Source organism: Ailuropoda melanoleuca, chromosome 10 (genome assembly GCF_002007445.2).
Source record: "Ailuropoda melanoleuca isolate Jingjing chromosome 10, ASM200744v2, whole genome shotgun sequence".
NCBI classification, from domain to species: Eukaryota; Metazoa; Chordata; class Mammalia; order Carnivora; family Ursidae; genus Ailuropoda; species Ailuropoda melanoleuca.
The window spans coordinates 57,789,320-57,809,275 of record NC_048227.1 but is presented as its reverse complement, the minus strand read 5'-3'; the positions used below and the strand labels follow the sequence as shown (position 1 = coordinate 57,809,275).

The window sequence follows — 19,956 nt, the reverse complement described above, 5'->3', positions numbered from 1 at the left end:
CCTAGTTTGTTCGTTTTAATATATAATCTTACCTACAAAATCTGGATTTTGGAGATTGGGGGCAGATCATCAGAACATCCAAATGCCATCCTTTTTTTTTTTAAAGATTTTATTTATTTATTCGATAGAGATGGAAACAGCCAGCGAGAGAGGGAACACAAGCAGGGGTAGTGGGAGAGGAAGAAGCAGGCTCACAGCAGAGGAGCCTGATGTGGGGCTCGATCCCAGAATGCTGGGATCACGCCCTGAGCGTGAAGGCAGACGCTTAACCGCTGTGCCACCTAGGTGCCCCCAAATGCCATCTTAATAACTTATTCTTTCTTTGTCTAAGTGGAAACGAAACTTTTTCTATAAGTTTTTATTTTAATCACTGGTGCTCATCACAAGTGCACTTCTTAATCCCCATCACCTTTTTCACCCATTCCCTGCCCACCTCCCCTCTGGTAACCATTGGTTCTCTATAGTTGAGTGTCTTTTTCTTCAGTAGTCTCTCTCTCTCACCCCGTGCTCATTTGTTTTGTTCCTTAAATTTCACATATGAGTGAAATCTTACAGTGTTTGTCTCCCTCTGACTGATTTATTTCACTTAGCATAATATTCTCTAGCTCTGTCCATGTCATTGCAAATGGCAAGATTTCATTCTTTTTTTTATGGCTGAATAGTCCATTTTATGTATATACCACATCTTTATCTATTCATTGGTTGGTGGATATTTGGTCTGCTTCCATAATTTGGCTATTGTAAGTAATGGTGCTATAAACATAGGGATGCATGTATCTCCTTGAGTTAGTGGGTTTTTTTTTTTTTTTGTTAAGATTTATTTATTTTACAGAGAGAGAGAGCAGAGGGAGGGGCATAGGGAGAGGGAGAGAGAATTTCAAGCAGACTCCCCACTGAGCACAGAGCCCAACCTGGGTCCTGAGACCATGACACGATCCGAAACCAAGAGTTGGACACTCAACTGACTAGCCACCCAGGTGCCCCTGAATTAGTGTTTTTTTGTACTTTTTGGGTAAATATCCAGTAATGAGATTGCGGGATCATAGGGTACTTCTGTTTTTGACTTTTTGAAGAACCTCAGTGCTATTTTTTTCAGTGGCTGCACCAGTTTGCATTCCCCACCAGCAGTGCAAGAGGGTTCTGTTTTCTTCACATCCTTGCCAACACTGGTTGTTTCTTGTGTTTTTGATTTTAGCCATTCTCACAGGTGTGAGGTGATATCTCGTTGTAGTTTTGACCTGTGTGTCCCTGATAAGTCATGTTAAGCATCTTTTCATGTGTCTGTTGGCCATGTGTATGTCTTTTTTGAAGAAATGTCTGTTCATGTCTTCTGCCCATTTAATTGGATTACTTGTTTTTTGGTTATTGAGTTTTATAAGTTCTTTATATATTTGGATACTAACCCCTTTTCTTGAAGATTTAAGAGAGAGAGAGGGTGAGAGAGCAGGAGGAGGGGCAGAGGGAAAGGGAGAGAAGCAGATTCCTGTTTGAGTGAGGAGCCTGACGCAGAGCTCAGTCCCATGACCCTGAGAGCATGATCTGAGCCAAAATCTAGAGTTGGACACTCAACCACTTGAATCACCCAGGGGCCCCACTGGATACTAACCCTTTATCAGATATGTCATTTGCATATATCGTCTCCCATTCCATAGGTTTTGTTGACTGTTTACTATGCAGAAGCTTTTTTTATTGTGATAATATCCCAATAGTTTATTTTTGCTTTTGTTTCCCTTGCCTCAGGAAAAATATCTAGAAAAGAGTTGAAATGGCCAATGACAAAGAAGATATTGCCTGTCTTCTAGGATTTTTGTGGTTTCAAGTCTCATATTTAGGTCTTTAATCCATTTGAATTTATTTTTATATATGGTGTAAGAAAGTGGTCCAGGTTCTTTTGGGCATGTTGCTGTCCAGTTTTCCCAAAACCATTTGTTGAAGAGACTGTCTTTTTCCCACCAGATAGTCTTTCCTGCTTTGTTGAAGATTAATTGATCATATAATTGTGGGTTTAATTTCTGGATTTTCTGTTCTGTTCCATTGTTCTGTGTGTCTGTTTTGTGCCAGCCCAATACTGTTTTGATAACTTTAGCTTTGTTAATAACTTGAACTCTGGAATTGTGATGCCTCCAGCTTTGCTTTTCTTTTTCAACATAACTTTGACTATTCAGGATCTTTTGTGGTTCCATGCAAATTTTAGGATTATTTGTTCTGGTTCTGGAAAAATGCTGTTGGTATTTTGGTAGGGATTGCATTGAATATGTAGATTGCTTTGGGTAGTATAGACATTTTAACAATATTTGTTCTTCCAATCCATGAGCCTGAATGTCTTCCCATTTCTTTGTGTCTTCAGTTTCTTTCATCAGTGTTTTATAGTTTTCAGAGTACAGGAATAAACCTCTTTAGTTAGATTTGTTCCTAGGTATCTTATTGTTTTTGGTACAATTGTAAATGGGATTGATTCCTTAATTTCTCTTTCTGCTGCTTCATTATTGGTTTATAGAAATGTAACAGATTTCTATACATTGATTTTGTAGCCCGAGACTTTATGAGTTCTAGCAGTTTTTTGGTGGAGTTGTTTGGGTTTTCTATGTATAGTATCATGTGATCTGCACATACTGAAAGATTTCTTTCTTTCTGACCGATTTGGATGTCTTTTATTTCTTTCTTACCAGTTGGGATGCCTTTTATTTCTTTCTGTTGGCTGATTGCTGTGGCTAGGACTTCCAGTACTATATTGAATAGAAGTGGTGAGAGTGGACATCCTTGCCTTGTTCTTTACCTTAGGGGAAAGGCTGTCAGTTTTACCCCACTGAGGATGATGCTAGCACTGAGGTTTTGCATATATGGATGGCCTTTATTATGTTGAGATATGTTCCCTCTATACCTACTTAACTGAGGGTGTTTTTGGGGTTTTTTTGTTTTGTTTTGTTTAAGTAGGCTCCACACCCAGCATGGAGCCCAACGCAGGGCTTGAACTCATGGCCCTGAGCTGAAATCAAGAGTTGAACGTTTGACTGAGCCACTCAGGTGCCCCTTGTTGAGGGTTTTTATCATGAATGGATGTTGTACTTTGTCAGATGCTTTTTCTGTATCTGTTGGAATGATCATATGATTTTTATCCTTTCTCTTATTGGTGTGATATATCACATTGATTTGTGCATTTTGAACCAAACTTGCAACCCAAGAATAAATCCCACTTCATCATGGTGAATAATTTTTTTAACGTATTGTTGGATTCGTTTTGCTAGTATTTTATTGAGGATTTTTGCATCTCTTTTCATAAGGGATATTGGCCTGTAGTTTTCTTTTTTTGTGTTATTTTTATTTGGTTTTGATATGAGGGTAATGCTGTCCTCATAGAATGAATTTGGAAGTTTTCCTTCCTTTTCTATTTTTTGGAATGGTTTGAGAATAGGTATTAACTCTTCTTTAAATGTTTGGTAGAGTTCTCCTGTGAAGCCATCTGGTCCTGGACTTTTGTTTTTTGGAAGTTTTGTGATTACTGATTCAATTTGCTGGTTATCATGCTGTTCAAGTTTTCTATTTCTTCCTGTTTTAGTTTTGGTAGGTTATATGTTTCTAGGAATTTATCCATTTCTTCCGGGTTGTCCAGTTTGTTGGCATATAGTTTTTCATAATAATCTCTTAAAATTGTTTGTATTTCTCTGGTGGTGGTGGTTATTTCTTCTCTCTCATTTGTGATTTTATTTATTTGTGTTTTTTCTCTTTTTTTCTTGATAACTGGGTAGAGATTTATCAGTTTCATTGATTTTTTGTTTTGTTTTGTTTTAAGAACCAACTCTTGGTTTCATTGATCTGTTGTTTTGTTTTCTTTAGTCTCCCGGGTAATTAATGTGTTCCTCTGCTTCTTCCACCCCGCCATTCATTCCATCAAGTGTGCCTCATTTTGTTTATTGAGCTCCTTATCTCTGCTGTATTTTTCCTTATCTCTGTGTTAATGGTGTCACTGATGTCCTCCACTCTACTCTAGCCCAGTGAGTATCCTTATGAGTGTTGCTTTAGGTTCTCTGTTAGGCATGTTACTTACATCTGTTTTGCTTAGATCTCCTGCCGTGGCCTTGTCCTGTTCTTTCATTTGGGGAGAGATTCCTCTGTCTTCTCATCTTAAGTCTCTGTGCCTGTTTCTCTGTGTAGAGAAGTCAGCTGTATCTCCTGTTCTTGAGAGTAATGGCTTTATCTAGAGGGGGTCCTTAGTGCTCTGCAGTGTAGTGTCCCTTGGTCCCTTGTTCCCTAGGGCCTGGTGCTTCAGAGAGTGTCTCCAGTGTGTGCCGTGTGGGCTTTGCTTTTGTGTTCTGGCTGCTTTATCTTTCAGGCCAGTTGTCTGCAGAGGGTCCCTTTGCCTGTTGGTGGGCAGTATTTGGTCCCTGGCCTGAATGTGGTTTTAACTAGGTGTGTTCTGGTCTACTTGTGAAACGAGTCCTGTTGCCACCACTGTGGGAACTGAGGCCCTGCCAAACTTGGGGCCCACTATGCTGGGACTGAGGCAAGTGTGACTGGGAGGGGTGGTTCCACTGGTGTGCAGTTGTTGGGGGGCTTGGTGTAAGCAAGTGAGGTAGTGAGAATCAGCACTTCGCTGCTTCCTGCAGGTGGCCCTGTCTTATGCTGAGGGGTGGGGGTGGGGGTAATGGCGCAGCCAGGGGTCTCTCTGTGAACGCTCTCTGTGATGCCCTCTGAGATGAGCGAATACCCTCCCCACAGTGTGCCCCGTGCACTTTTCAGGTCTCTGTTTCCATGCTGTATGTCCACGGACTGTTTGCCCTGCCTTTTCTCTAAGAGCAGCCCCAGTGCCATCTGAGCTCTCCCAGAGCCAAGCATGCTGACATTTAAAACTCCAGGCTTTAAGCCCTGCTGGTTGCAAGAACTCACGAAATTTGGGCCCTCTTGCTTTCCAAGCCAGTTGCTATGGGAATTCCTTTTCCCCGTGTACTCCCCTGTGTGCTAGTTTGTCTCTTGCCCTTAGCTGCAGCTCCCTCCCTACCACAGAGGCCATGACATCCATTTCTCTTCCATACGTGTCTCCACACTTCCTACCTTCTTCGACATGGCCTCTGCTCTCTCTCCTCACAGCCCTTTGCTGTGGAGTTTGTTCTGGCAGTCTTCAGTTCGACGTCTGTGGTATCTAGGATGATTTGATGGTTATCTAGTTGTATTCATGGTATGATGTGAGCCTTAGGGCCCTCCTACTCCCCTGCCATCTTCCTTTCCCTGGAATTGAAATTTTAAGAGTTTGTAACTCTTCGTATATGAAGTTTATGATTTAATAGAAAATAAGTATCTTCTTGAGAACCTTTTAAGGCCTGGGCATATTTTTAAAAATTTTTTTTATTTGAGTGTAGTTGACATATGTTTTTTGAGTATAGTTGACATACAATGTTACATTAATTTCAGGTATGTAACAGTGATTCAACTTCTATAGATGTTATACTGTGTTCACAATGAGTATAGCTACTGTCTGTCACCATACAATGCTATTATGATATTATTGATGATATTTTCTATGCTGTACCTTTTGTTTACATGACTCATTCAGTCCATAACTGGAAGCCTATATTTCCCACTCCCCTTCACCCATTTTGCTCATCCCCTCACCCCCTGCCCCCAACATTCCCTCTGGCAACCATCAGTTTCTTCTCTGTATTTATAGGTCAGATTCTGTTTTTTGTTTGTTTATTCATTTGTTTTGTTAGGAAAAGACTCACTTCTCCTGTGTGTTTCTCATTTACTCACGTAACTGTCACACTCACAACACTTTTGACACCAGGTGTGTGGGTTTTTCCCCACAGCAGGGAATTCTCTGTCACACCAGCTGAGTGTCCTGCAACTTAACTCAGTGCTGGCACTGTTTATCCAGAGTTAGCATCCGATCCCATAGGGTAAGAGCTCAGTTCCATAAGACCACCACCCCCCACCCCAACGTGCTTCAGATGCCATTGCAAGTCTCAAGTTATCACCTGTACTTCTCACCAGCTGGCTATGGATTGGTGTTCTCATGATCCCCTCCTTGTGTCTGATAATTTTCTAGAATGGCTCATAGAACTCAGGGAAACACATTTACTAGTTTATTATTAAAGAATATAAAAGATCTAGATAATGTTGTTTCTTCCATTTCTCAAAATACGGATTTTAAGTGCTGTTTTTTTTCTTCTAGGTAGAACTGAAGTTTCCTGCGCCAGGCAAGCCTGGAAATTATCAGTATACAGTGTTTCTGAGATCAGACTCCTATATGGGTTTGGATCAGATTAAACCCTTAAAGGTAAGAATAGTGACTCTTCAATAAATATGGTTGCCTTTTTAAATAAGTTCATAATATACTAGGAAAGCATTTCTAGTGCTGAAATGTAGAGTAATAGAGGGACAAAGATGTCTTCTCATACTTTGTATATGATACACTCAGTGGTCTGCTCTTTCAATAATAAACTTAAGTTGTTGAGTTAAAGGAGCATACTTCTTTAAAGAGAACCTTGAATATAAATTATTAAATGACTTAGAATGTTAAATATAAATTACTTAAGTGATACTCTTACTGTGCTATAATATACTATGACTTTACAGGGCCTCACCAATTGGGTTCTTTTTTTTTTTTTTTTTTTAAGAAAAGTACATGTATTTTCCCACAGATTCTGTTGGAGTATTTATTAATTTTTGAGATTAATTTGTTTTTTTATCATCTTATACGCTTTATGTGTCATTTGAAGCACGTTCCTGTCAGTGTTTACCAGTTTCACTTGAGGTTTTTATAAAAGGCCTTCTTTTGTGTAAACATTGTGCTGAAGTGTTGTTGCACTGTGTACTGGGGTCCCAAAGTAAAGGGATCTGGGAAGGGCAGGCCTGGTTGTTCCCATGAGGGTACCGCATTTCTTTCCATTGTCTATAGCATTTTACTTCATGAGTATGGGGGCTGCAAAAGACCTTTTTGAAAGTCACACTTGAGTTTTTCTTCTCTCAGCAGACATATTAAGACATAAGGCTTACTAAGACATAACTCAGTGTTCTTGCTCAAGAATCACAATTTTTATTTTTTTAAGATTTTATTTATTTATTTATCAGAGAGAGAGAAAGGATGCACAGGCAGGGGGAGAGGGAGAAGCAGGCTCCCCGCTGAGCAGAGAGCCTGGCATGGGACTCAATCCCAGGACTAAGCCTAAGGCAGATGCTTAACCTCCTGGGCCATGGCCCAGGCACCCCAAGAATCACAATTATTAATCTTTCATTATACGGAATAAATAGTATAGCTTCTATAGAATTAAGATGTTAAACAATATTAGAAATTTAACTACATTTGCATGTTAATAGAGTACCTTTTTATTTCTGGGATGAATGTCTATTGTAAATAAATGTGTTAAACTTAGAATTCTAACAGCCATATAGTCTATTTCTTTATAATTGCTGTGGTCAAAGAAAATGTTTTCTTTATCAGATATTTCTTCCATTTTTCCTCCCAAAATTTCTGATGTCTGCATTTAATTCTTCTTTATAGTTGGAAGTTCATGAGGCTAAGCCTGTACCAGAAAATCACCCACAGTGGGATACAGCAATAGAGGGGGATGAAGACCAGGAGGACAGCGAGGGCTTTGAAGATAGCTTCGAGGAGGAGGAAGAAGAGGAGGAAGGTGATGACTAAGCAGTACTATGAATGGACCACAGTATTTGGAAGTTTTTGCTATTTTGGAAGTGTCTAATAAACCAGAAACAGTGCAGAACTGATGTTGAGGGAGCTGTTAGTTCTTTACTAGAAATGGGTGCATAATATAACTAGGCAATGGTGATGCCTTGGTACAGCCTGAGAAACGCTTAAGGCTTGTTACAGCCTTTCAAATACGGGATGGCGCATTTATTTCATCGGCAAATGATAATAAACCCTTTGTTATAACTGTTCCAGAAGTGTGGGCTATGTATTATCTGATCAATTTATGGTCCCAGTAAAAGTAAAGGTACATGAAAACCAATCTATAAGTGAGCAATTTTTTCTTGTTTAGCTTTAGTTTTCAGCAAACATTAAAATACGATAAATACCACACATATGTTTCAAGTAACCTCTGCTCAAGTTTTACTCTTTTGATAAGCTCAGTCATTCATTTATTGACATTTTGCAGTGACACAAGACTATAACAGCTCCATTCACAGCTTTAAACTTTTTATTTTTACCTGTCTCGGTCGTAAGTTGGCATTCTGTCACATTCCACATAATATAGAGGGCTACATTTGGAGATTTTCCTTTTCTTAATTGCCCAGAGTTATCAGACAGATGATAAAAATGGCTTTCAATGGCTTAAAACATTTTTAAGCCTCTATTTTAGCAGATCAGTGCAGGATCTAATTCTTTTTATAAGCTATAGGTCTAAAAATGATTGTGGGACCATATGTTCTCTGACGTTGGTGACTCATGTTATTAAACCTTTTTTAAAAGGTTCTCTATAAAAGCTGAAATACATTCTTAGCTTTTAATCTACCTGACTCAGAAGCCTTTTAAGGAAAAAAAATACATAACATGCAAAGGAGGCATTTTTTTGTACTCATTTTGGACTCCTGTCAATAAAATAGAAGTTTGACTCATTTTATGTTTGTAATGGTGTGTGTCTTTTTACTTCCAGAGAAAGGATATAATAGGATAATTCACTCTTTTATTTTCAACTAAAAATTTAATAATGTCCATTACTGCTGAAGTGATCGCCACTTCTGTATGGTATAGAAAAACCCATGCGTGGGAGGAATTTCCCCCTCACACATTACAACCCAGAAGGATAGTGCTTATAAAGAGTAGAAATGTATACGTGATGAATCATGGAGGAAAGATGAGTATTTTTATTACTAGATACTGAGGAAGCATATGTCTGTAATATTATAGGACTGATTGTAATAATCCTCTCCTATAAAAATCTCCGTAGGCCAAAGTACTGTTGGAATACTTATTTGTGACCTTATTGATTTAAAAGGTTGCCGCATTCCATGCAGAATTATCACTGGTATTTTGTTACTGCAGTAGTTGGAAATAAAATTTGAAAATTACCAAAAACACAAATGGTTTTTCTGGTTCTAAATTTAGGATATAATTTCTATAATATACTCAAAGCAAGCTTCTTCATTGGAAATTCCATCACTTTTTTTTTTTTTTTTTTTTTTTTGTAAAGTTGTTAGTGAGACCCTTCCTTGGCAGGCAGTAGTGCCACTGAGGATTTGTTTTATTTTACAAGTAGAGGGTGGGTTCAATTTTTGAGTCAGGTGTTTTTGGGAAGCTCCAGTGTCACGTGAGACAGCTGCTGGTCCCCTAAATGCGATAGATGGGAGTGAGGCCAGGCTGTAGCAACAAGCAAAAGGAGGGGTTCAAGGAAACCTGTGAGCGAACCGAACAATGTAATGTGTGCATGTCTTGGTTTTCTTGAAAGATAATTTTCAAGAAAAGTATTTCTATTCTAATGGATATTTTGTCTGAGGTTTTATTCTCTCAAACAACTGGCTTTCTGTGTTTAAGACTCCAGAGAGGATGATTTCACAGCCCAGTAACTCACCACAGTGCTTAAAAAAAAACAGCATCACCTTGACCCTAGAAAATCCCACCAGTCTGTTTTCCTTTGCCCTTTGTGTGATACATACGTACTTCCCAACCACGTAAGTACATTACCCTCGAATTAGCACCTTAGGTTAAAAAAAAACCAAAAAACTCTTTCCATATTGCAATAGTGAAAGAACTGAGCCTTCAGTTTATGGTTCCCATCTCTACAGCAAATCTCTGAACTCCATATCCCTTCTTCTCTTGATCAAGATTTGATAACTAACCCTGGTTTGCATTTAATCTAATGGAAACATAGTGTAGTTTCAGTTTTGTTTTCACCAAGAAACTGACATTTTGTCAACAGAATGAATGAACACATAGATGAAAACATTCAGTGTGTATACACAAAGTGAAACTAGTTATTTATGAAATTAAGTTACTTAAATTGTGTAATATTTTAATCTCTTTATATTGGTGAAGTACCTATTAAAAGATAACTCTTCCGTGAGGAGACCACAATGGAAACTAGCAGTTGTAAATTTTAGTGTTACAAAACTTCTGATTGAGGCCCTATGGTGTTTGTCGTGTGTATCTCAATCTCAGAAGTCAGATGTTCGAGTCCTTTCTTAAAATTTTTAAGTGTTCATGAATATTCTTTAAAACTAAGCGCTTTGAACAAAGTTCTCTGTAGAGAACAATACTTTTCTAGTTCTCCCAGCTTGCACTGAAGGGTGGAGAAGGACGGGACTGTCGGGCTGCACTCCACTGCATGGCGGGAAGCTCATACCTCAGGTGCAGGCTACAGGGGTAGGGGGATGCCAAAGGACTGACGGGGAAAGGGGGTGGGAGGGTGTTGAGGAACGTGATGAAGCTCTCTGAGTGCATCATTGACCATGACGTCTAGTTATTTGCTTCAACAAATCAAAACCAGATGCTGGAGTGTTCTTTAGCAACGATTAGTTCAAATGTGATTCAGCACTCTACATATTTTTTGAGTGGCGGTTCATCATCATATATTCACTGAGTTTCTGTGTGCCCGGGTCTATGACTGGATACTGGGGCTATAGAAATAAAAGAATTCATGTTCTTAAGGATTCACTGGTAGTGGACAGGCAGATGTGTGGCAATCCATTCTAATCCATTTGCATTAGCTAATGGCCATTATTTGGAATGCTTTTTTTTTTCTTTTTTTTTTTACATCTTTTCCACTGTAGGCAGAGGAATTTTTTTTTTTTTTTTAGATGCTAGCTGTTGGCTCTTTATTTTTTTAATAAGCAAATACTCATCCTTTATGTTTAAGTATTTCTTTAAAGCATTTTTTTCTCCCCAAATATTCTTACTCAACTCCATGACATCCTCAATTTAATTTGCCTTAAAATGAAACAGCTATCCGTGAACCATAAAGTAACATTTCATTAGCTGTGTCGTGATCAGTCCAAATATGTCTTAAGTTAGCATTAAACATCTTCACACATTTAAACTAGATACTAGGGCTATTTTGCAAAACTTTAAAAAGCTGTGATCTTGTACATTTTTCTGTAACCTGAGCTAAAAATCCAAATACAGCGATCACTGGCATGTTTTAGGACTGTGGTTTCAGGTGGGGGTGTGTTACATCCCTGGGGTATGCAGATAATCGGTCCGTTGGGAAAATGTTAAAATGGTTATTTGTATTTACTCTCATCCTTTGAAATTTCTATTTTTGTGTGTTTTATAATGTACATAATATATTGTACAATTGTACACTTCTATAATTCATAAATAAATACATTTATTGGTACATTATAATTTTTTTCTGATTTCAGTGCATGATCAACATTTGGATATGTTGCTTTTAGGTATAAATAGGGTGGCATTTAAACTAAAATGAAGGTTTGGACCTTTGGCACTCACTATTTGAATTCACAGTGTGATGCCACTCTGCTGGGAGTTGGCATTCACTCTGTCTAGGCCTACTGCAGGTCCCAGGAGCAAAGTGATACTTTCTAAGATGGAACTGAGTAGTTTTCATGATGGGGTTAATAGATGAGGGAAGAGTTCTAAGCAGATGTCATCCATGGAGTGGGAGTGAGGCAGGTAGAGGCCGAAGTGCTAGGGACTACCTGCTGGGACGTCCAGCCAAGGCTGCAGCTGTGAGAGGTCTCTAATCTGGCTGCTACAAATGAAGGGTTAAGTATGGGAAGGACTGACGACTCTTCAGCGCTAGGTGGTGGTTCAGCATTAAACTGTCAGGCTGCATATGCAAAGGGAGCTCTTCCTTTATCTTTCTGAACACCTGAGGTTTACACTTTAAAATCTGGAAACGGTAGCAATAGATAACACAGATGTGAGCAGTTTCCATAAAAAGCAACTTCGAACTATTTCCCTGTAGTTTCTAGCCTGATTCCGGTAGAGGGCGATAGGGCTATAATTTTCATTAGCAAAGAATGGTTTAGCTTGTGGGACTGAACCAAAATTAAAGACATGCTTTGTAATTTATTTCTATTTCCACCTTCTAGGATTACCTCCTTCCCCTTTACTCTTTTTTGGCCCTATCTAACCTTTGTCTTTCTTACATGTATCCTTTAATATATTTACTTCTTGGTTTTCTAGCTGGAAATACTAGGTCCATTTGCAGCAAACTCCAGAAGACAATCCATACTTATTCGTTGTGCTGGAATTGTATTAGATCGTTTGCTTGAGAGAGGTGGGAAATTAGGACAAAAAATCCTTTTTTCTATAAAATTTAAATTTGGGTGGTATCAAGAACTATGAAGGGTCTGAGAATTACAGTGCTGTGTGCAGGCTAACAAGTTAACCTGCCACAGTGTCACGGATGTTAGCAAAAGCCAGGAGAGTCCTGGGTCAGAGGCACTGCAGGCTGCATGAGCTTCCTGTTCCCCATCTGCTCCTCCTCTCCCAAGTGCACAGGGGCTACGCAGAGCAGCCCAGGCAGAGGCTGTACAGGTAGTATGCTTGCGTCACAGCTGAGGAACTTGTAGCTCAGGAAGCCTAGTCTTTTAAGGGATATACAAGCGAAGGTGTCCAAGAGGGAGATAGTCTCTCTTCCAAGCTAGTTTCCTACAGAAACATAAAAAGTCTGGAACAAAAGCTCTGTGCGTCTGCTAACAAGGTGTGCAGAAACATGAGATCCCCATGGAAAACTGTCTCTCAAAGTTGGAATTCAAAATACATAGTACCTCTACTTACAGGGAGTCTTTGGACCTTTGGTTAAAATTGAGGAACCTCTGGAATATTCTGAACAGTCGTCCTGGCACCTATGATCATGAGGGAAGATTTATTTTTGGTTTTGACTGTGAAAAGTTCCTAGAGATTATGTAGATGAATGGGGAGGGTAATCAAATTTGCTGATAGACATTTTGGTCAAGAATTAGGCATGTGACTAAAATTCGATGAGAGACTTTAAAAATCTTGATCATTAAACTGCATTTGAGACATCCAGTAATATTACCAGGAAACTATAAGCCTCCCTCATGTATATGCATCAGTCTGCATCTGTATCTTTGTAAAATTAGTCTAATTTTATAATCACATCCAAAATTTCTCCAGCTTTTTCAAAAAATTCCAGTGTAATTAACATAGAGTGTTATGTTAGTTTCTCTCCAGCTTTTTAATTTCTTGATTCTCTGCCACATTCTTAGGATTTCAGTCACTGGCTGTGCTGTACGTCACTTTGCAAGTTTCTCCAAAAGCCTGCGGTTCCTCTTCTTGATGTGACAACATAGAAGGGGGAGCACCAGGAGGGGCCCCCCAACTGAAGGGAGGCAAGGCACCCCTTCCAAGTGTCTTGGAGTTGCAGCTCACCCCACAAGCCACTCCTGGTTCAGAACTCTGCAGTTACCTTTTCCCACCATCCCAAGGAGCTCTTGCCCTTGTAACCACCCCCTACTTACAAAACACTGATCTGGGCCTATTATCATGGAAATTATAAGGATTAATTTGATTTTCAGCAAAGTGCTTTTGAGAATTGGAGATGAAACTATAGTGTTATGACTCACTGCATTATTTCTTTATACACTGAAAGCCCCCACATCTTTCAAGTCGGCTGACTTAATGACAGGGTATCTCCCTAAATGTCAGGAGTGACACGTCAGGAGCAGCCCATTTCAGACAGGAGTTTGGGTTTGGTAACACTAAAACGGAGTTTTGAGTAGAATTTCGAATGTTAAGAAAAATTTTTAGAGCGAGCAAAACAAAATCTCGAAAGAGCCTTCCTCCATCCCACTATGATTTGTCAAGTTGACTTTGCATTTGGTACGAGGGCACTTATCATCTGAACCGAGTGCCTACCTCCCAAGCCGTCCACAGAAGCTGGAACTAGGGCTGGAAATGAAATCCCTGGGCCTTGGTGCCACGGCAGGTGAGGGGCGGGATGCGCCGAGGGGCTGGGAACTTGTGCGATGCCCTCTCTGCAGCTCGAGGCTGGAGTAAATGGCACTGCCAGCTTCACCCACGGAGGGCCGGGCGTGGGTGTGAGGGAGAGACCGAGAAGGGAAGACCCAGAGAAGAGAAGTGACCTGTCCCAGCGGGGGACCGACCTGGAGCGGGGACGCAGGCGCGCTTCGGGACAGGGGGCTGCACACCTGCCGCCACGCGGCTCCCTAGGGCAGGGCGGGCACCGGCAGCCCCACCGCTGAGCGCAGCCTCCTTGCTAAGGTCCTGGCCGGGGCGGCTCCACGGGCCTGGGGCTTAGGGAGGGGCTCTTGTTTCCTGGTCCAGGTGCTTGGAACACAGGGCAGAAAAGATCCCTGCCCTACCCTCTACAAGGGGGAAAAGAATGAACAATAAATATCATCGATAAGCGGTGTAAATAGTACATTGGAGGCTGGTGAAGTAGTGGGAAAAAGGAGTAGAGAAAGGCGAAGAAGGTAGCAGGACGACATTTCGGTTTTCAGGGTCAAGACCCAGTCTCCTCTCAAAGCTGACACCAGGCCAAGGCTTGAAGGGGTGAAGAAGTGAGTGATGCAGGTGCTTGGGGCAGAGTGCTCCGGGCACCGGCTGTCAGACAGGAGTGGCCTGGCCTGTGGGCAGAGTGAGGCCAGGGGCTGCACCAGAATGAATCAGGGGAGAGAGAACGAAGTCACAGCAGGCTGGGCCTCGTGGGTCCTTGGAAGGACACCAGCTTCTACTCTGAGTGAGGTGGGAGCCATGGTGGGCTTTTGAGCAGGGGAGTGATGGGATTTGCTCATGTCTTAAAAGGATCCCTCTGGCTGTTGTATTTAAAACCAAAACCAAAACCAGACTAAGGAGAGAGGGGCTGAAGCAGGGAGACCCAGTGAGAAAGTTGTCGCAGAAATCTCCCTGGAATTTTTACCCACGTTACAAGGCACCAGGGGCTTTGTCCGTCTGGAGGCTCTGACAGCGTGGCAGTTGTGGGGTAGGGTGCGGCGTCTGGATTTGAAGGTAAAACTGGCAGGATTTCCTAATGAATCGGATGTGCTGTGAAGAGAGAAAGAGAGGAGGAAGGAGGCTTCCAAGAACGTACCTGAGTAAGTGGGAGGATGGAGCTGCCCTCAGCTGAGAAGGTAAGGGCAAGATGTGGAACAGATCTGGGGGCAAGGATTAGAAGTCTGGCTCGGATATGTTAGTTTGAGATTCTTCAAATGGAAAAGTTAGGGAGGCAGCTGGTTGTATGAGTCTGGAGTTTGCCAACAAAGTCTAGTTAGGAATATAAATTTCGGGTTAAATGCCATTAACATGCTGAATGAGACCCCCAAAGAAACAAGGACAGAGGTCTGGGCCCCGAGGGGGAGTGACATTACCAGATTGGGGGGCAGGAGAGGCAAGGGCGGAGGAGGCAGAGAAGGAGCACACGGTGTAGTCGCAGGAAAACCAAGAGTGGGGCGAGACCTGGAAGACACTGGTCAGGAGAAGGGTCCCTCTGGTGTCACCTGCTGCTGGGAAAGAAGTGAGATGAACACTGGCATTAGCCAGGAGGAGGTATTGCTGATCTCCCCGAGAGCAAGCGCAGGGGAACAGCTGGAGACAAAACCCCATTCCAAGTGGGCCTGAGAGAGAATGCAAATGAGGGCAGTGTGCTATTGGGACGAAAGCAGAGGCCAGTGATACACAACGGAGATCCAGAAACACACTCGCACCTGTGGACAGACTCACACAGCTGGTGTACGTGACAGGTTGGGTTTGCAGGTACAGTGAACGAAAGGAAGGCATTTTCAAAATATGGTGCTGGGACAATGGGATACCCATTCAGGGGTGGCGGGAAACGATGCATGGCCCCCGCCTCATTCCTTAAGCAACAATTGATTCCAGGTGGCTTGGAAGTCTCAATTTGAAAGGCAAAACAATAAAAGCTTGTAGAATATAGGAGACATTTATGACCTTAGGGTAGGATACAAAGGGCATGTCTAAAAAGGAAAAAAAAAAACTGAGAAATTGAATTACATCCAAATGAAGGACTTTTGTTCTTCAAAGACACAATAAAGAAATGAAAAATGGAAGCCCTAGCATGGGAGAAGATATTCACAATTGACAAAGCACTTGAATCCATACTGAACAAAAGACTCCTACAAATCGGTAATACAAAAAAAAAAAAAAGACAACTCAATGGGGAAATTGGCAATAGGCTTAAAAAGACACTTTGTGTCACAGATTAGGTCCTTCATAAGCTGACACTGAGAAGGGGTTTGTGGTGTCAGATGTTTATTGAGAACCAAGATGTTTATTGTGAACCAAAGAGGGAGGAAGCAGGATGGGGCAGAGAAAAGAGCTGAACTTTGACCTAGTTCTAGCAAAGCCTGGGCCAACCCAGGAGGGTGCTCAGGACTGAATATTGCTCATTAGTATGTCCCGTGCCAGGCTGAAAACGCTGTGTCTTTATAGTCCTGCCTTGCGCAGTGAGCACGGGCTCCTCAGGAACAGCATGACCTTGATAAGGTGGTTCTCTGTATCAAGGCCAGCCCTGGAGGAACTGTTGACCGGAGGCTGTCTGCCGGCCACACTCCCTGCTGCTGGGCAGCATGACCTTCCTTGAAGGAGGATCTGAGTGCGGTGTCTCCATGTTTACTCTACTTCCCAAAACACTATATCCGAAGGGCAAGACCAATACGTGAAAAGCTGTTCAAGTTCTTTACCACCAGGGAAATGCAAATTAAAACCACAGTGACATATGATTACATGTTCACCAGAACACAGAAGTTGAAGGATTGGCAACCCCAAGCAGTAAACACGTAGCACCTTAAAATCTCATCTGCTCCTGGTAAAAATATAAATTTGTAGATTGCTTTGTGAAGCAGTTTGCCACTAGTTACCAAAGTTGAAGTTATGCATGGGCAGGGACACAGTAATCCTACTTCCAGGTATTTAGCCGACAGAAATGCACGCACACATGCACCAGTGGACATGTACGAAGAATGCTCGTAGAAGCTCTACTCGTAACACTCCTAAACTAGAAACAACCCAGATGTGGATTGATGATAGACTGCGTAAATCAATTTTTCTATGATTATACAAAGTTGTGATGGGCAGCCTCTGAGATGGTCCCCAGTGACCCCTGCCGCCTGCTTGCTGCTCACATCCTGGGCTGGTCCCCTCCCACACTGGACCAGCTTGGTCTCTGTGATCAACAGCACATGGCAACAGTGAGGGTGTGTCACGTCCGAGACTCGGTCCTAACATCATTGCAGCTTCCATCGTGAGAGCTCTCCCATATTCTCTCTCAGACCATTTGCTCTGGGGAATCTGTCGGCACTCCTACGGAGAGGCCCACATGGCTAGGACCTGATCTCTTGTCAACAGCCATGTGAGTGATTTTGGACATGGATCCTTCAGCACGAGTTAAGGCTCCAGAGATTACAGCCTCTGGCAGTAGCTGGACTGTAATGACTTGAGAGACTGTAAGCCAGAGCCCCCAGGTAAACCACAAAGGATGCCTGACTCTCAGAACGTAGGCGATATAATAAATGTTGGTTTCCAGCTGCTAAGTTTTGGGGTAATTTGTTACACAGCAATAGATAACTAATGCAATGGGATAATATAAGGTAATGAAAACAAATGAAATGCAGTTACATATGTAAACATGGGTGAATTTTACCAACAGAATATTGAGTGAAAGAAGCCAAACACAGAAGGCATTTTTCATTATCCCATTATTTCAAGTTCAAGAAACAGGTAAAACTGAAGTCCGATAATTAGGGATGCATGCCTAGATGGTAAAACAGCCAAATCAGTCAAGGAAGTAGTTTTCATAAAAGTCAGGATGATGGTTACCTTTGGAGGCAGAACGGGGTCAGAAGTGAGACGGGGCACGAGGAAGGCTTCTGGTCTCTTGCTAATGTGCTCTTTCTCGACCTGGATGGGGATAGCAAGGGTATTTGTTTTGGAGAAGTCATTAAGCTTTTCGCTTTTGTTTTTACCCCCCACTCCACCTTTTTGTCTATGTGTCAATTTCACAATGAAAAGGCAAACAAAGAGGATGGGATGAGAGAAATTAGGGACAGAGAGCACAGACGACTCTTTGGAGGAATGTTGTTGCAAAGGAGATCAAAGAAATGATAGTAGCTGGAAGAGAACTTCTAAGAAAGATTTCCAAAATAAGAGTTTTTAAAAGATGAAACAACAGTATGTTTTATGCAGAAGGAAATCATCTTCTGGAGAGGACAAACCGGTAAGACAGAAGAGGGGTATTGCCGGAACCAAGTTGTGAAGTAGGTGAGCGATGGGTCTGGCCTGAGCTGGGGATGCTGCATTCGTCAGAGTTCTCTGGGGATACAGCCAAGAGAAGTATCTACACCTATACATTCTATTAGTAAGCCTATACCTCTATCTATTAATAAACCTATATCTGTATCTATCTGTTTACCTAGCTTTAGATATATTTTAAGGAGTTTATTTACAGTTTATTTTAAGGCTTACATGACTGTGAAGGCTGGCGAGTTCCAGATCTCCAAGGTGGGCTAGCAGGCTTGGCAAGTCTTCTATTTGAAAAGATGGGATTCCCCTATCACACATAGTCAAGGTGATCCAACTTGTGGGGCGGGCAAGGCATTAGGCTACCGAATCCCTGCAGAGGAGACGGGCAAAGATGCCCTCAGGAGGAATGAGGATCTTCCCTGGGGGGGCATGCAAACGCGGGCTTAGTTCTGCCCGCAGATGTGGGTGGCCAGGTAGGTAGACTGCTTTGGGGAAATCTCAGCTGTTCCTAGCCCGTGAAGACACTGAGAGAGGTGCCTTAGGTGGAAATGGTCACTTTCTTCTTCCCTGCCCCCGGGAGGGACGAGCTCCCCCAACACTCTGTCCACCCCCCACCCCCGCAACTTCCCCCACTGCCCCCACCCCCAACTCCCCAGTGCAGGTGCTCAGTGCCCAGGCCCGGCTGCGGCGGGAGCGCGCGAGCCAGCTGTGGCCGCCAGGGGGCGTGAGGCGGCCGAGGAGAGCCGGGCCGGCGGGCCGGCCGGGGGATATCCGGTGCCCCTTCCTGGAGCCTGCGGGCGCCAGCAGAGTGGCCGGAGCTCTGCCGTAGGGCCAGGCCCCAGGCCCTCCAGAACCCAAGGCGGCCTTGGGCCTCGTCTGTTTCGCCGAGCACATCCCCTGTGCCCGCTCCCGCTCCTGTGCTCTCCTCGGACCCCTGGACGCCAAAGGGAGTCCCCGCTGCTTGCACGTTTGGCCTCTCAGATGCACAGAGCTGGCGCCCTGCCCCCTGCGGGTCCCTCCCCCTGTCCCCAGGCCACCCTGGGGGAGGGGGACAGCTACCTACGTTCACGCCTCAGAGGTGGCCCAGTGAGCGTTCAGGGCCTCTGGCTAGAGCAGGGGGGATACAGCTTCCCTCCGGTAACAGAACCCTTGCTCCTCGTTAGGATGTGCCGCATACTGCACACTGGTCTGCGGGGTCTCGGACCTGCTGGGTGACCGGGAGCAGGGGTGCCGGCTGCGACGCACACGCGAGAACACCCGGGTCCACATGAATTTTGGATAAACAGCAAATGATGGAGTGTGTGTCCTACGCAGTATTTGGCACATACTTGGATATTTGGGGCAATACTTACCATATATATCTATATAGAGATATCTATCTATATATATATCTAGTTAAAATCCGACTTCTTTATTTCAGTTAAACACAAGTACACTCCCCCCCCCCCAAGCCATCAACTTTCTTAACAGATTTTAGAAAGAAGAAATTTATCCTTCTAATCATGGCATTCATTTGGCTACAGCTGCCACCCATAGTGCAACCTTTCCTTTCAAGGAGTTTAATGTTTTTATGTTAATTTATTTTTATGGGCAAATCTGTATTTTGCTATTTTGGCATAGAAGTTTGCTTTCTGACCGGAGTCCATGCTGAATAGGAACTATTCGGTGGGGCAGGTTATGGAAATCATGATACACCACCTCGAATAAGGCCCTATGGGACCTTACTCCTGGGTAACCATTCCACACCCACTCTGCTATGGAAATGGGACGCACACATGTGTGCACACAAACACACGCGC

General features: G+C 42.7%; 1 protein-coding gene across 2 annotated transcripts in view; it reads left to right on the top strand.

Annotated features, from left to right (window-relative positions):
* Positions 1–8,574, top strand: part of SEC63 (SEC63 homolog, protein translocation regulator) — a 72,719-nt gene extending 64,145 nt beyond the window's left edge. For both annotated transcript variants that reach the window (XM_034668940.1, XM_034668939.1), the window contains exons 20-21: positions 6,167–6,271; positions 7,496–8,574. In XM_034668940.1, the coding sequence (XP_034524831.1) occupies positions 6,167–6,271; positions 7,496–7,639 (249 nt within the window). In that variant the 3' untranslated portion in view covers positions 7,640–8,574. The remainder of the gene's footprint in view (positions 1–6,166; positions 6,272–7,495) is intronic.
* Positions 8,575–19,956: the final 11,382 nt, after the last annotated feature.